Consider the following 15,159-nt stretch of genomic DNA (forward strand, 5'->3'; position numbering starts at 1 on the left):
CATTAGGATATATAGGCTTCATCTCCTCACTCTGCTGCTGAACATACCCACCGCATGAACTTTCAAGGGCCTCTCTCACCCTCTGGTCTCCCCTTTGAAGGCTCACAGGTTTGTTGATGCAATTCCCACACAACTCAGTGATCTCTTGAACACCTCCATCTCACCATGCCACAAAGAAGGCACAATTGAACGGACAAAACGATAAACAAAAACTGACAAACCTATGCACCACTCAGAAAAAGAACTAAGTTGTTTTCTACTCTCTGAAAAAGTCAATGCAACCCTTTAGTGTTCATGGATTTCCACTTTTTTACTCTAAATGAGGCTGAGAAGTCAGACCAATTTAATAAAGAAAATACACTGATGAGGGGATACAGGTGTGTTTCCATAATCACTTGTTTCAGCATATGCTGCCTGCTGTGAGTGGCTCATGAGAATCTGGGGTATGCAGACAGGCTTTCCATCTTTCCCAAATTTCTTAGGCTATAGTTGCCCCAAAGTGATGACTCAAGCCACTATGCTGCATTCTATTTTTCCCATGTTCAGTAAATACCCCCAATGTAGCCAATCTTTTTACATACACACATCAATTCCCCTTTTCAAAATTTTTCCAAAAGTTAAAAAACAAAACAAAACCCGGCAGCCAAATACTATGACATCCCAATTAGTAAACACAAACCAGAATGCTTTACAAAAATGAATGAAATATACCATATGCACTCAGCTCCCACACTGTAGTACCCAAGTGAGGAGGCTGCTGTGATGATGTCTGTAGGCAGTTTCTTTTGGCAGACAGCTCCAGCGGAATTGCCACTCTCAATTATTAAGTTATGTATAAGACATGTGTGACCCATTGGATATTTGTGAAGTGACACTCGTGCTTCTGCTCATGCCCTGCTCTGTCCGTCCCCCAGAAGCTGTCCGCCTCAGAGCCTGAGGGCTATTGCGGACTCCCATACTGCTACCTCGGGGTACCCCTTGCATTGGCCCTGAAGGGTGACCCCATGGCTGGGGTCCACCTTGCATTGGATGGCCCCAAGCTTGTGGTGGGCCACCCATGGGATGACCCCAGTGAGGTCCTGGACCCCCAGTAGGATTGTGAGACCAACCAGAAGCTCCCGGGTAGCTGTGGCTAAATGCCTCAGGGGAGAGATTGGAAAGGACCATGTTACTAAAACCTAGTCTCATGCTTTCAGAGTCAAAAGCTTCAATTTCTCTGGCTTGACGCTCCAGCAGACTTCGTATTCGTTCTGTGCGTTCATTCTGCAAAGCCAACATCTCTTCTTCAATCTGTTTGGGGTTGGGGAAAGAAGCAAAAAGAAAGCTGATGTATTTTTCAAGATCTATAAACTAAGGAAGCAATAATAACTCAGCTTAGAAGTGAATCAAAAAAAGGTTCACTTTGGCTACTCTACTTTATGGATGTACATTTAAAAACTGAAGTGGGTGGGGCACCTCGATGGCTCAGTCTGAAGCGCACGCAACTTTTTTTTTTTTTTTTAAGAGGGACAGAAAGATAAGTAGTAGTCTACACCCAGCACATGGCTCAATCTCGCAACCCTGAGGTCATGACCTGAGCTGAAATCAAGAGTTCCAGCCCCATATCGGGTACAGAGATTACTTAAAAATAAATAAAAACTTTCTAAAAATTCTATTAGAAAACTCAGATGTCCTGTAGGAATTGTACATGATTTATTTATATTTTTAAAATGTGCACGATCAGGGGCGCCTGGGTGGCTCACTTGGCTAAATGTCTGCCTTTGGCTCAGGTTGGGATCCTTGGAAGAAGACCGGAACAGGCTCCTGGCTCAGCAGGGCATCTACCACTCCCTCTGCCCTTCCGCTTTGCTCGAGCTCTCTCTCTCTCTCAAAAGAAATAAAATCTTTAAAAAAAGTATCAGATCACGTTCTTTTTAAAAATTAAATCAGACGACTTTATTTTTCATTTGATTGTAGTTGGTTGTTACATTAGTTTCAGGTAAAATTAAGCTCTTTTTTTAAGTAGGCTCCAAACACAACACGGGGTTTGAATTCACGACCCTGAATTAAGGGTCACGTGCTGTACCGACTGCAAAGGCAGGGGTGTCTGGCTGATTGGTAGAACACGTGACTCTTGATTCCAGGATCATGAGTTCAAGCCTCATACTGGGTATAAAGCCTACTTTAAAAAAAAAAAAAAAAAAGAGGCAAAGGTAATGACCTCTGCTGAATAAATCAAGGCAATTATGATCAATGGCGACTAAATCTATTAGGTAAGAAGTTGAATGAAAAGGAAAATGGGGAACTAGCCTTATCAGACATCCCATAATATCACTCTAATAAATATGAGGGGCACCTGGTGGCACAGTCGGTTGAGCATTTGACTCCTGGGTTTTGGTTTAGGCCGTGGTCTCAGGGTTATGAGATCCAGCCCTGTACTGGGCTCTGCGCTCAATATGAAGTCTCCTTAGGATTCTCTCTCCCTCTTTCCCTCCCAGTCGTGCTCTATCTCTCTAAAAAATAAAAAAATAAATCTTAAAGTAACTATGGTACTAGTGTGAAATAGGCAATTAGTAAAAGAGAAAGAGAAGGAAGACCTCAGTTTGTAGGCATTTATTAATTTATTAGAGAGAGCATGAGTGGGGGAGGGGCAGAGGGAGAGGGAGAAAGAGACTCCCTGGTGAGCAGGGAGCCCAACACAGGGCTCTATCTATCCCAGGACCCTGAGATGATGACCTGAGCTGAAGGCAGACGCTCAACTGACTGAGCTACCCAGGCACCTCAGTTTGGAGGCTTTCAGTGCAAGACAAAAGCAGTAATTAATTAAATGGGAGAAACAAACAGTGCAAGCACATTTGGCCAACACCTAGAAGAAAATGAGAAGGGAACCCTATTACACCACATTCCAGATAGACCAAAACCTGAAAACAAACAAAAAACTAAAAAGTTTTCATCGAAAAGTTAGGAGATTCTGTGTAGCTAAAAATTCATAGCTAGATAGCCATCATAATCAGTTCTGGAAAACTGGAAGTATTACAAATAAATAAATATAGTTGACTGTATATAACTTTTTTAATATTAAGAAATAGAAAATGAAAGACAAATTTGGAGAACTTTATGGATGATAAGATTGACAAAACTTGAACCCACTGATCAATATTAATATCACTTAAATTGGGATAGTCAGACATTGTGTGTCTCTTGATGTGATGCAAAAGGAAGTAAACTATAACCCTTATGAACATTCCCTGCAAAATTTTTTTGAAATAAAAAGTTTATTCTAAATATAATCATGCCTTAAAACTTAATTACCAGTTTACATGAAATATGAAGAAGAGAGGAATACATTAAATGACACTACGAGGGGCACCTGGGTGGCTCAGTGGGTTAAGCCGCTGCCTTCGGCTCAGGTCATGATTCCAGGGTCCTGGGATCGAGCCCCGCATCGGGCTCTCTGCACAGCGGGGAACCTGCTTCCCTTCCTCTCTCTGCCTGCCTCTCTGCCTACTTGTGATCTCTGCCTGTCAAATAAATAAATAAAATCTTTAAAAAAAAAATAAATAAATGACACTACGAGGATGAAATAAGCCAAATCCATATGTGAGAATTCCTACAGAGCATAATGATCCAATCCTCAACAAAAAAAAATGGTGTGTGCGTGGGGGATAGTGGTTATAGACTAAAAGACTTAAAAGGTAATTAACCAAATGCTATGCCTGGACTTTGGGCCCCTATCCAAATAAACCAACTTAAGACATTTTTGAGATAAAAGGGGAAATTAAAGCATGAACTGAGTATTAGATAATATTAAAAATTCATTATTAATTTTGTTAGATATCACAATGGAATTATGGTTATGTCAAAGTCAGAAAGTCCTTATTTGATTCCAAAATATTTTGGAATCAAATGATGGTATGCTGAAACTCCCTCCCACACCTCCTGCCTCCACCGCAAAGTTGTATGTAGGGAGCAGGGGGAGAGATAAGAAAAAATTAGCAAAATATTGATAACTGTTGACACTGGGTAAGGACTTGGGGATTTCATTGTACTAATTCCTCCTACTTCTGTGTGTGTTTGCAAATTTCCATGATAAAAAGTTTTTAAAAAATAAGAAATAAAGAGAATTTATAAAGGAGCATTACATCAGTTATCAAAGTATTTGAAGATTTAAGCCAATATTCATTGCTCTCTGCAGAAATCTAACTCAACAAATACATTTAGTTTTTATGCATCAAGTTTTCAGGAGTGTCCTTTTTAAAAAAGTTTGGCATGGGAGACACATGCAAATAAAAAATCACCATAGAGGGTGCCTGGGTGGCTCAGTGGGTTAAAGCCTCTGCCTTCGGCTCAGGTCATGATCCCAGGGTCCTGGGATCGAGTCCTGCATCCGGCTCTCTGCTTGGCAGGGAGCCTGCTTCCCCCTCTCTCTCTGCCTGCCTCTCTGCCTACTTGTGACCTCTGTCTGTCAAATAAATCAAATCTTTAAAAAAAAAATCACCACAGAATGTGGTAAGATGTAATAACAGATTTACAAGGTATAGCAGAAATAAGAAGGGATGGAGTGATTCATTTTGTAAGGGAGAAAGATGAGGGCAAAGTATTCCCAGAAGAGGTGGTAGAGACTGGATTGTGAAAGAATACAAGTTTACCAGGAAGAGAAAGGGGAGGAAAAGATATTTTCAGCCAAAGTAACATGTGCAAAGGCATGGGAAAATGATAAAATAAGAAGTATTGGGGCCAAAATGGATTCCAGTAAGAGTTAGAAAATTATTGAACATTCTAAGTACTAAAGTGTTACAAAGTTTTGAACTGAACATTTCATATGAAGGCTGAAGGAGAATTTAAGATTAGACATGAATGCTTCTGAGAGAAAGACATCAAATTTGTTAACTGTGATTTCTGAGTGGTGGGACTACAGACATTTTAATTTCTGTTTATGTTTTCCTAACCTTGTCAAGTTTTTTTTTTTTTTGGTAAAGATTTTATTTTTTAAGTAATCTCTACACTGAATGTGAAGCTCAAACTCACAACCCCAACATCAAGAGTTACATGCTCTAATGACTGAGTCAGCCAAGTGCCCCTAAACTTGTCAAGTTTTAAGAAAAATCGCTGGGTATTTGTAAAATGATTTTCCATTTTTAATAACTACATATAAAATACCCAATTCATATAGGGATTAGGATTCATGTAGAGATTAAGGATTAGGATTCATATAGAGATTAAGGATTCAAAGAAATTCAAATTTATCTTTGAAATATTTTTAATGTAAAACTTTTAAAAGTCCATTTACTAAAAGCATTTGTTTTAATTCAAGGGATTTAATAAATGATGTGAATGTGCTGAGTATGTAACTGATCTGAATGTTTTGCATATTATCTAAAGGAAACTCATAACAAAAATATAAAACACATTAATGCTTATCAACCTTTAATCTAGTAAGCATTGCTTCAATTTTGTTTGCTCAGTTTTGTCATTTAAGAAACTCAGAACATTTCTCAATAATATAAAAATGAAACTAAGATTTGTGATAGGCTATATTAATCCCCCCCCCCCCCGCCTTTTTTAAGGTTTTATATACTCAGGGCACCTGGGTGGCTCAGTGGGTTGAAGCCTCCACCTTCGGCTCAGGTCATGATCTCAGGGTCCTGGGATCGAGCCCCACGTCAGGCTCTCTGCTCAGCGGGGAGCCTGCTTCCCCTTCTCTCTCTCTGCCTCCCTCTCTGCTTACTTGTGATCTCTGTCAAATAAATAAAATCTTTAAAAAATATATAAAGATTTTATATACTCATTTGAGAGAGAGAGAGACAGGGAGAGCAGAAGCAGGGGGAGGGGCAGAGGGAGAAGAAGCAGACTCCCCACCAAGCAGGGAACCCTATGCAAGGCTAGATCCCAGGACCTGGATATCATGACTGGAGCCTAAGGCGGACGAAGTTCAACTGACTGAGCCACCCAGTGCCCCAATTTCCCTTTCTTTTAAAACATGTTACTTATTTTTGCAAGTTAGCAAGGTGGCTTCACTGGGTAGATTAAGAGTTACCATAATTAAGACTTTTGAGAGGCTCTTCCAACCTATCTCCTTTGAAATAAAATGTATTTTTGTGTGAATATTTTCAGTTCAACAAAGAAAGGACCTATAAAATGTCCCAACTGTCAATTCTTTTTTTTTTTAATTTTTTTTTAAAGACTTTATTTATTTATTTGACAGAGAGAGATCACAAGTAGACAGAGAGGCAGGCAGAGAGAGAGAGAGAGAGAGAGAGAAGCAGGCTCCCTGCTGAGCAGAGAGCCTGATGCGGGACTCGATCCCAGGACCCTGAGATCATGACCTGAGCTGAAGGCAGCGGCTTAACCCACTGAGCCACCCAGGCGCCCCCAACTGTCAATTCTTATTTAAGAATTACCAACCATGTTGCTGATGCTGCGAAATACTGAGAGAAAAACTAAATGAAATAACAAAACAAACAAAAAGCCCATTTATACTTGGGAGATACTGATACTTTTCATGCATGTATGAAACTCACATGGGATTTAACATTTACAGTGATGTTATGCTGCTGAATTTTTAATGTAAATGAAGTATGAGAAAAGTTGTAGTAAGACCTCATTTGAGTCAACTGAGACTTACTTATTTGGTGTCTCAACCTAAAGGAACAGTTTTGGTTCATTTGGAGGCTGAAAATAATCCTCAAACAGAATTATAACATTCACTCAGATTTCACCTCTATTTATTTTCAGACGACTGCTTCTTTTCTGTATAACCAGTAAGCACGAAGTGTAGAAATATAGCTGTTAAAATTTTTCAAAGTTTTTATAGGGAGGGTACATGGATTTGGTAGTTGCCAACTGACCCAAACCGCTTTACGGACCTGGGCTTCAACTGAAATGTAAACATTAGCCCTAAAAACCAAGCAGCAACTGAAGGCTCTGTAGATTTGTCATCCTATTGTTCTTTTATTATTTTTAATACTAAATAATCATAACCATTTTCCATTATCAAAGTAGTATTTTAAAAGGCAGAAAACAGAACAAATCTACTGTATTAATACAGCTACTACTAACATTCTTTGAATTTGCTGTAAATTGTCTTTTTTATTTTATTCAACACATCATAAGCATTTTCCCATATTAATACTGGCTTTGTAGCCATCACTTAAATGAATAAGATTTCACTGGCTTGGCCATAATTACTTAATTATATCTCTATTCAGATGGTTAGGTGTTTTCTTTTATCTTTTAATTTCTCCCATGTTTTTATTTAAATTCCAGTTAGTTAACACAGAGTGTAATATTAGTTATAGGTATAAGATTTAGCAATTCATCACATACAAACAACACCTGGTACTTGTCACAACAAGTGCACTTAATTCCCATCACCCATTTAATCCATCCACCTACTAACCTGCCTGCTCACCGCCCCTTTACTAACCTTGATGGTTAGATGTTTTAAATCATGATAAATATGTTATAATGGGGGTGCCTATTATAGCATATAGTTAGCACATAGTTAGCATCTGCCTTAAGCTTAGGTCATGATCCCAGCGGCCTGGGATCGAGTCCCATGCCGGGTACCTGCTCAGCAGGGAGCCTGCTTCTCCCTCTCCTCCCCACTCACGCTCCCTGTCACTATTTCTGGCTCTCTCTCAAATAAATAAATAAAATCCTAAAAAAAAAAAAAGTTATAATGACTGTTTATATGCATAATTTCCCCTATATTTTGGATTTCTTTTCCTTAGACTAAATTCTCAAAGTCTCAAATGCTTAACAATTCCAGAACTCAATATATACATCTGTATTGCTTTTCAAAATGCATTTATAGTATATGAGAGTACTACTGCACCTTCACCTATGGATATCGGTTTCAAACCAGGCTTTGTAAAACATGTAGACTTTGGTTCATATACTGAAATAAAGCTGTATCTAAGTTATTAATTAGCACTGTTTAACTCTGAACCACTAGGTGGAGCTAAAAATACAAATATATATATATATATATATATATTTTTTTTTTTTTTTTAAGATTTTATTTATTTATTTGAAAGAGAGGCAGTGAGAGAGAGCATGAGCGAGGAGAAGGTCAGAGGGAGAAGCAGACTCCCCGTGGAGCTGGGAGCCTGATGCGGGACTCGATCCCAGGACTCTGAGATCATGACCTGAGCTGAAAGCAGTCGTCCAACCAACTGAGCCACCCAGGCATCCCTAAAAATACAAATATATTTTAATAGTACCACTATTTCTTTCATGACACTATTTCTAAAAACTACGGAGGTTTTCCTTATAGTGGTAATTTTGAAGCGTAAGCGACAGAACTTCAGACTGAATTTTAAATGTTCAAACTGGAATCAGATTTATAAATCTGATAAACTATAGATTTTTCTCAAAATTTATGTGTTCAATCTTTCTCATCCTGAATAAGAAACAAAACCAAGGTAATTTTTATAGCCAAATACCTCTCAAAGAAGCTAGTAACAAAGACAGCTGTCCCAGGGAAATAGTATCATCTTAGTTAAGTGGATTTTTTTAAGACTATTTTTTGAATATAAGAAGGCATTGTATTTTTATCCAAAAACAGTAACAACTTTCATTAGGCAAGACCATTAGGCAAGTATTCACTTACAATGGACCAAAGAGCTGTTGGGAAACGGTTGTGTCAGGAATTTTTTTTTTTTTTTTTTTTTTTTTTAAGATTTTACTTACTAATTTGTCAGAGAGAGAGCACAAGCAGAGAGAGCAGCAGGCAGAGGGAGAAGCAGGCTCCCCACTGAGTAGAGAGGACGATGTGGGACTTGATCCTAGGACCCTGGGATCACGACCCGAGCCGAAGGCAGAAGCTTAACTGACAGAGCCACCCAGGCATCCCTGTGTCAGGAATTCTTCAACACAGCTCTAAATTCTGGATACAACTGATATTCTACTACAGCTGACCCTTGAACAACATGAATTTGAACTACATGGATCCTCTTACATGTGGATTTTTCCCAGTACAGTACTACAGACAGATAACAGTAAGGTACTGTATATGTATTTTCTTTTCTCTAGCTTACTTTATTGTAAGAATACAGTATATAATACACATAACATACAAAATATGTGTTAATGGTTAACACATATTTATGTTATCGGTAAGATAAGAATATTTATGTTTTATCGGTAAGGCTTCTGGTCACTTTCATACATGTAAGAAAACGCTACATGCAAATTTTCTTTTTTTCTTTAAAGATTTTATTTATTTATTTGCCAGAGAGGGAGCAAGACAGAGAGAGAGAGAGAGAGAGACAGAGAGAGAGAGAGGCAGGCTCCCTGCTGAGCAAGGATTCTGGGATCATGATCTGAGCCAAAGGCAGATCCCAGCACCCCATATGAAATTTTCAACTGCACAGGTTGTCGCAACCCCTAACCCCCACATTGCTTAAGGGTCAACTACAGTTCTAGCAACAAATGCTTTCCTCTCTCTTCAAAATCTTCTGCTCATCATCCTTTCCCCCAAAACACACACATACTTACACACACAAGTTTACTACCTTAAAGGATGAAATGAATTTGGGGATTTTAGTTCTATTCTTTCATATACCTGACAAAGAATAAGTAATAAGTAAATGAAGATACAACTACAAGTAACATTTTCAGCCTGATCTTTCACCTGTGTGAAAATAGTCTTCTGTCCTCTAATTATCTTCCACCAATCTGTATAACTGCAGGTCCAGGATGCACAAGTGAAGTATATATTCCTGATCCTCTGTCCCCACTTCTCCCAGGCAACTACTAATGTTCTTTTTCTTCACTATCCAAGTTTTTCTCCAATATCCTTAGGTAGAGCTAGGTACATAAAAGTGAGGAACACGGAGCCGGAGCTACTCTCTCCCAATTCAACTGTCTTCACATAACCCCATATTCCTTCCTCTAGCAATTACTACTTAATTATATTCCCTTGATGTTTAGTACTCAATAATTGTAAGGTTCACTGTTGAATCAATAATTTCATTTTTGAATTTTTAAATTTTATTTTTTTAAAAATTATTTATTTACTTATTTATTTGACAGACAGACAGACACACACACACACACACACAGCGAGAGAAGGAACAGAAGCAGGGGGAGTGGGAGAGGAAGAAGCAGGCTTCCTGCCGAGCAGGGAGGCCTATGTGGGGCTCAATCCCAGGACCCAGGGATTATGACCTGAGCTGAAGGCAGACACCTAATGACTGAGCCACCCAGGTGCCCCAAATTTTTAAATATTTTTTAAAAAGATTTTATTTATTTGAGATCTGAGAGAGCACAGGCAGGGAGAGTGGCAGAGGGAGAGGGAGAAGCAGGCTCCCCACAGAGCAGGAAACCTGATGTGGGGCTCCATCTCAGGAACCTGGCATCATGACCTAAGCCAAAGGAAGATGCTTAACTGAATGAGCCAGCCAGGCACCGTAAAGCAGTAATTTTAAAGAAAAAGAAAAACACTACCAAAACCGAAAGTAAGGAGATACCGTATTGTGAAAACAATTCAATGTCACCTGTCAATATGAAAAGACTTAATGCTTCTGCTGAAAGCAAACACTGGCACAATTACCTTCCTCATATTACTTATACCTTTTGTTCTAAGAGTGCCCTGCGGAGGGAGACCCTCTGTTCAAGCTCTCGAAGTTCTCGATCATGTTGTGCCTCTGCTTGCATCTTGATTTTGCTCTGATATGCATTCAACAGCTCCAGTTCCTGCTGCAGCTGCATCTTCAAAACCTGGCACTCTGCTTCCTGTGCTTCATCCAAACGTAGCTGAAAAAGAGAAAGAAAATATATACTACTGTGAGTTATCTATTCCTCACCTATGGAAAAGAGGAGGTATGAGAAAAGACGGAGTACTCTTTTGCAGGAGACACAACTGTTCTCTCTCATGTCTTGGAGTAAACATCTCTGAAGAAGGAAGGACTACCCCTGGGGCAAATAATATATTTTATGTTAATAAAAAAAAAAAAAAAAAGGAGGAAGACCTACTAACTAACCACTGATGGCATTAGGAAGATAAAGCTATCAGAAGCTCTTTGGAGGATGCCTAAATAACCACTTTTTTTTTTTTTTTAAAGATTTAAAAATTTTTTTTATTTATTTGACAGACAGAGATCACAAGCAGGCAGAGAGGCAGGCAGAGAGAGAGAGAGAGAGAGGAGGAAGCAGGCTCTCCGCTGAGCAGAAAGCCCTATGAGGGGCTCGATCCCAGGACCCTGGGATCATGACCTGAGCCGAAGGCAGAGGCTTTAACCCACTGAGCCATCCAGGTGCCCCAATAACCACATTTTTCTTAAGAAAAATCTAGAATATGATCAGATGATATAGGTAAGACTGAATGCTTTCTTTCCAATGGGAATAATTATAGCGTAAAGACAGGCAAACAGCCTACTGGCCAAATCTGGGTGGCTGCCTGTTCTTTTTTTTTTTTTTTTTTTAAAGACTTATTTATTTATCCTAGAGAAAGAGCGTGAGAGGAAGACAGAGAGGGAGAGAGAATCCCAAGCTACTCCTCACTGAGTAAGGGGCCTGACAGGGAGCTTGATCTCATGACCCCAAGATCACGATCTGAGCTGAAACCAAGAGTTGGAGGCTTAACCAACTGTACCACCCAGGAGCCCCAAGAATGGTTTTTACTTTTGAAATAGTTACATTTGCAATAGCTATGTAAGTACCCACATAATATCTTCGATTTTGCCTCCTGGCCTACAAACTCTAAAATATTTACAACCTAGCCCTTTATTTTATTATTTTTTTTATTTTTAAAAAGATTTTATTTGAGAGAGAGAGAGAAAGAGAGAGAGAGAGAGAGAAGCAGGGTTTCCCCTAAGCAGAGAGCCTGACCTGGGGCTTGATCTCAGAACCCTGAGATCATCACCTGAGCCAAACACAGCAGCTCAACCCACTGAGCCACCCAGGCACCCCAATCTGGCCCTTCCAGAAAATGTTTACAAAACTTCTACAGAAAATATTTTGGGGTACCTAGGTGGCTTAGTCGATTTTGTCAGACTCTTGGTTTTGAGTCTGGTCATGATCTCAGGGTTATGGGATCCAGCCCTGCATGGGGCTCTGAGCTCAGCAGGGAGTTTGGTGTTTTCCTCCTCTGTCTGCCCACCCCCCATCCCCCATACTCTCTCAAATAAATAAATCTTTAATTAAATAAAAAAAGAACCTGAAGTTTTAAATAGGCTCTCCGCCAGTGCCTCTCAGGTGTTTAGCATATATCCCAATAGCATATATAAGATTGGAGCAGCAGTTTTGTTAGGTAGTGAGCAAAAAGTAGTACTGTATTTGGACTCCAAATGGTCACATTTGAGTACAAATATGAAATATTTTCTATATCACAAATGGAAATATGATATTTCTCTTGCATGTCAGTGGTTCCCTAAAGACTTCAGAATCAAATCTACATTTCTGGGGCACCTGGGTGGCTCAGTGGGTTAAAGCCTCTGCCTTCAGCTCAGGTCATGATCCCAGGGTCCGGGGATCAAGCCCCGCATTGGGCTCTCTGCACAGCGAGGAGCCTGCTTCCTCCTCTCTCTCTCTGCCTGCCTCTCTGCCTTGTGATCTCTGTCAAATAAATAAATAAAATCTTAAAAAAAAAACACTTCAGGTCTGAAAGTATCAGTGAGAATTCTATATACATCATGCATGCTTCCAAGCAATGTTCAGAGAAGGAAGAATATGGACCAACACTATGATATCCCAAGCTGCAGAAGAACTATCATTTCTAACTAGTATTTTAATTGCTGGGTAGAAGAAAAGGATCACTAACTAAATTTATTTTGCCTAAATAAAACAAACTCACAGCTTGTGTGGAGAGCATTTCATTAATGCTGTGGTCATACTGCTCAGCCAAGATGGCTAACTTCCGGGTCTGCTCCTCTTTGAGCCGTTTCAGAACAGCCTTGTGCTCACTCTTTGGTGTTGTCTCCAATAGGTGATTTCTTAATGCTTTATACTGTCTGGTTTGGATTTTGCAGGTGTCCTGAAACTGCTTTTTTATTTGGAGCTCTTTAGACTGGGAAGAAAAAAATAGATACATATAATTTTTAACATATGACATTTGGTATACCTTAGGCTTACATTAAAATAAAGTCTACAAGGAAAAAAGGAGAAGAAAAAAGGTCAGATCATAAGGCTGCAGGTACTTTTGCACTTGGCTATTGGGTCAAACCACTGGATTCTATGCATTTTTATAACAAAAGCTCTAATTTAAAACATTAAAATATCCATAACCTCATTTATCACAGGACTTCAAACAATACTTATTTTGTTAAGAAATTTGGTGACTTGAGTAAATATTAAAATTAGCTTGAATTACCATGTATACTGATGACAGAAAATTAAATTTCTTCTCATGTATTAAGTACGTATGAAAGTATTTTACAGGACAGACAATATTTTATCAGATCTCTGAGGGAGAAAATAAGCATATTTACTCTGTTCCTTATCTGAGACACTTTGTTTTAATTTCTTCTAATAACAATCTCAACTCTAACTACATACTGAAAGTCTATACTAACTACATACTACATACAAAAGCAGGGTATTAATAAATAATATTATTTACTCGTTAATTATCTTTTCCTTAAGGGAATAAACTAGATAGAAACATACTTAGTAATGATTTATTCTTTCATACCATAAGCAAAAACGTGAAAATCAGTCAGGTTAACTCATCTTTTAAAGGTCAAACAAAAGTTATGGGGCAAGGGAGAGGAAAACTTTCTTGGGAGTGATAAGAGACATGAGCTACATAAATATTTCTGAGATAAAATAATTGAGCTCAGAGACAGAAGAGTTTTGGCTTTGGTTTTTGTTAATCACAGGTTATTCTATGAACTCATGTTTTCATAAAATTTAATAAGATGAGATATAATTCTATAAAGTATATTGAGTCTGTGAGAATATATTCATTTACTATACTAAGGCAGAACATATACTTGGAATTATTTTACCTTAATATAAATACTGCCAGACATTGATTGGACGATTCAGCATGCAACAAATGCACATCTTACCGAAGTAAAACACTTGTTGGGGAACTAGTTATTCACCATTCAACACCAAATAGACCTTTTCCATATTTTACACCAACTGAGGCACTAGGTCATAGTCATTAATACTTTATTCTGTGAAGGGTCACACTAGAACCCTGTGAAGGGTCTAACTAGAAAGAGAAACTCTTGGGTTAATTATGCTCAGTAGTACCACACTTAAATACTGTCCTTGGTTAACAAAATTCTTCCAAGTTGGCTAGGAATGAAACAAGGAGATTTAGACATTCTTTCCTGCCTCTGTATAACATTCAACCGTTTAGAAGTTTTACCAAGAAAACTGTATAATCATTCCGTATCATTAGCCTAATAAGAAAAAAGAACTTGCAATTTTTTTTCCAACAAAAAGAGTAACACCTATTATCAAGAATAAACTATATCTTTCAATAGTTAACCCAAGTGAAAACAAGAACAAAGTTATAGTTGTTTCTATCATTTAAACTCACTAAACACGATTATCTGGATGGCAGATGAAGAAACAGCAGAGTAGGCAATACATGTTTACTCAATCCATTCTACAGAAACCCAAGTGCTCAAACTAAAGTCCCCCTAACTCCCCATTGAAGTCTTGAAGGAAGCTGGAAAAGACAACTATTATGACTTAGGCATATAAAAATGCGACACGTGGTGTTAAAATATAGTCTGTTCTGTTCAAATGGAGCAAGTAGACAGATATACATAACTAAGAGGAACAGTATGATTTTCTTCTCTACTAAAGTAACAGAACAATTTCCTTTACAGAAAATCTTGAGCTCACTGGTCATCAAAGGAGGCATTCTAAGTCATTCAAAGTCTGACTATGATTGTGAAATATTATTTTTCTCCTCACCTTTGATATAGTATGTGTAAAAATCTAATCTAGTGTTTACAAGCTTTCAAACTAAAAAGGTTCCAATAAGAGGAAACAGAAAGGAAGGCTTAAACATCAAACAATCTACCTATTCCAAATCTTAGAGAAATGCAATCCTATCAGTTTTATGGTATGACTAGAGAAAACTAACAAGCTTTCAGTTTCGTTTGCTTCTGGGTGCTGCTGACTTTAAAGCAATAATAAATTTTACAGACATACTGTTTTAAAAATCTTTTAGGGGAAATTGTCTTTTCTGTAGTCAAAACAGTATATATATAT

The 15,159-nt window shown here is 38.3% G+C and overlaps 1 protein-coding gene across 3 annotated transcripts in view; it reads right to left on the minus strand.

Moving 5' to 3' along the window:
- Positions 1-320: 320 nt before the first annotated feature.
- TAOK1 (TAO kinase 1) overlaps positions 321-15,159 on the minus strand; it is a 160,981-nt gene continuing 146,142 nt past the window's right edge. For all 3 annotated transcript variants that reach the window (XM_032848449.1, XM_032848450.1, XM_032848452.1), the window contains 3 exons: positions 12,779-12,991; positions 10,558-10,740; positions 321-1,290 (listed from right to left, as the gene is read on the minus strand). In XM_032848449.1, the coding sequence (XP_032704340.1) occupies positions 829-1,290; positions 10,558-10,740; positions 12,779-12,991 (858 nt within the window). In that variant the 3' untranslated portion in view covers positions 321-828. The remainder of the gene's footprint in view (positions 1,291-10,557; positions 10,741-12,778; positions 12,992-15,159) is intronic.

Source organism: Lontra canadensis, unplaced genomic scaffold (genome assembly GCF_010015895.1).
Source record: "Lontra canadensis isolate GAN:19392208 unplaced genomic scaffold, GSC_riverotter_1.0 scaffold204, whole genome shotgun sequence".
Classification (NCBI taxonomy): domain Eukaryota; kingdom Metazoa; phylum Chordata; class Mammalia; order Carnivora; family Mustelidae; genus Lontra; species Lontra canadensis.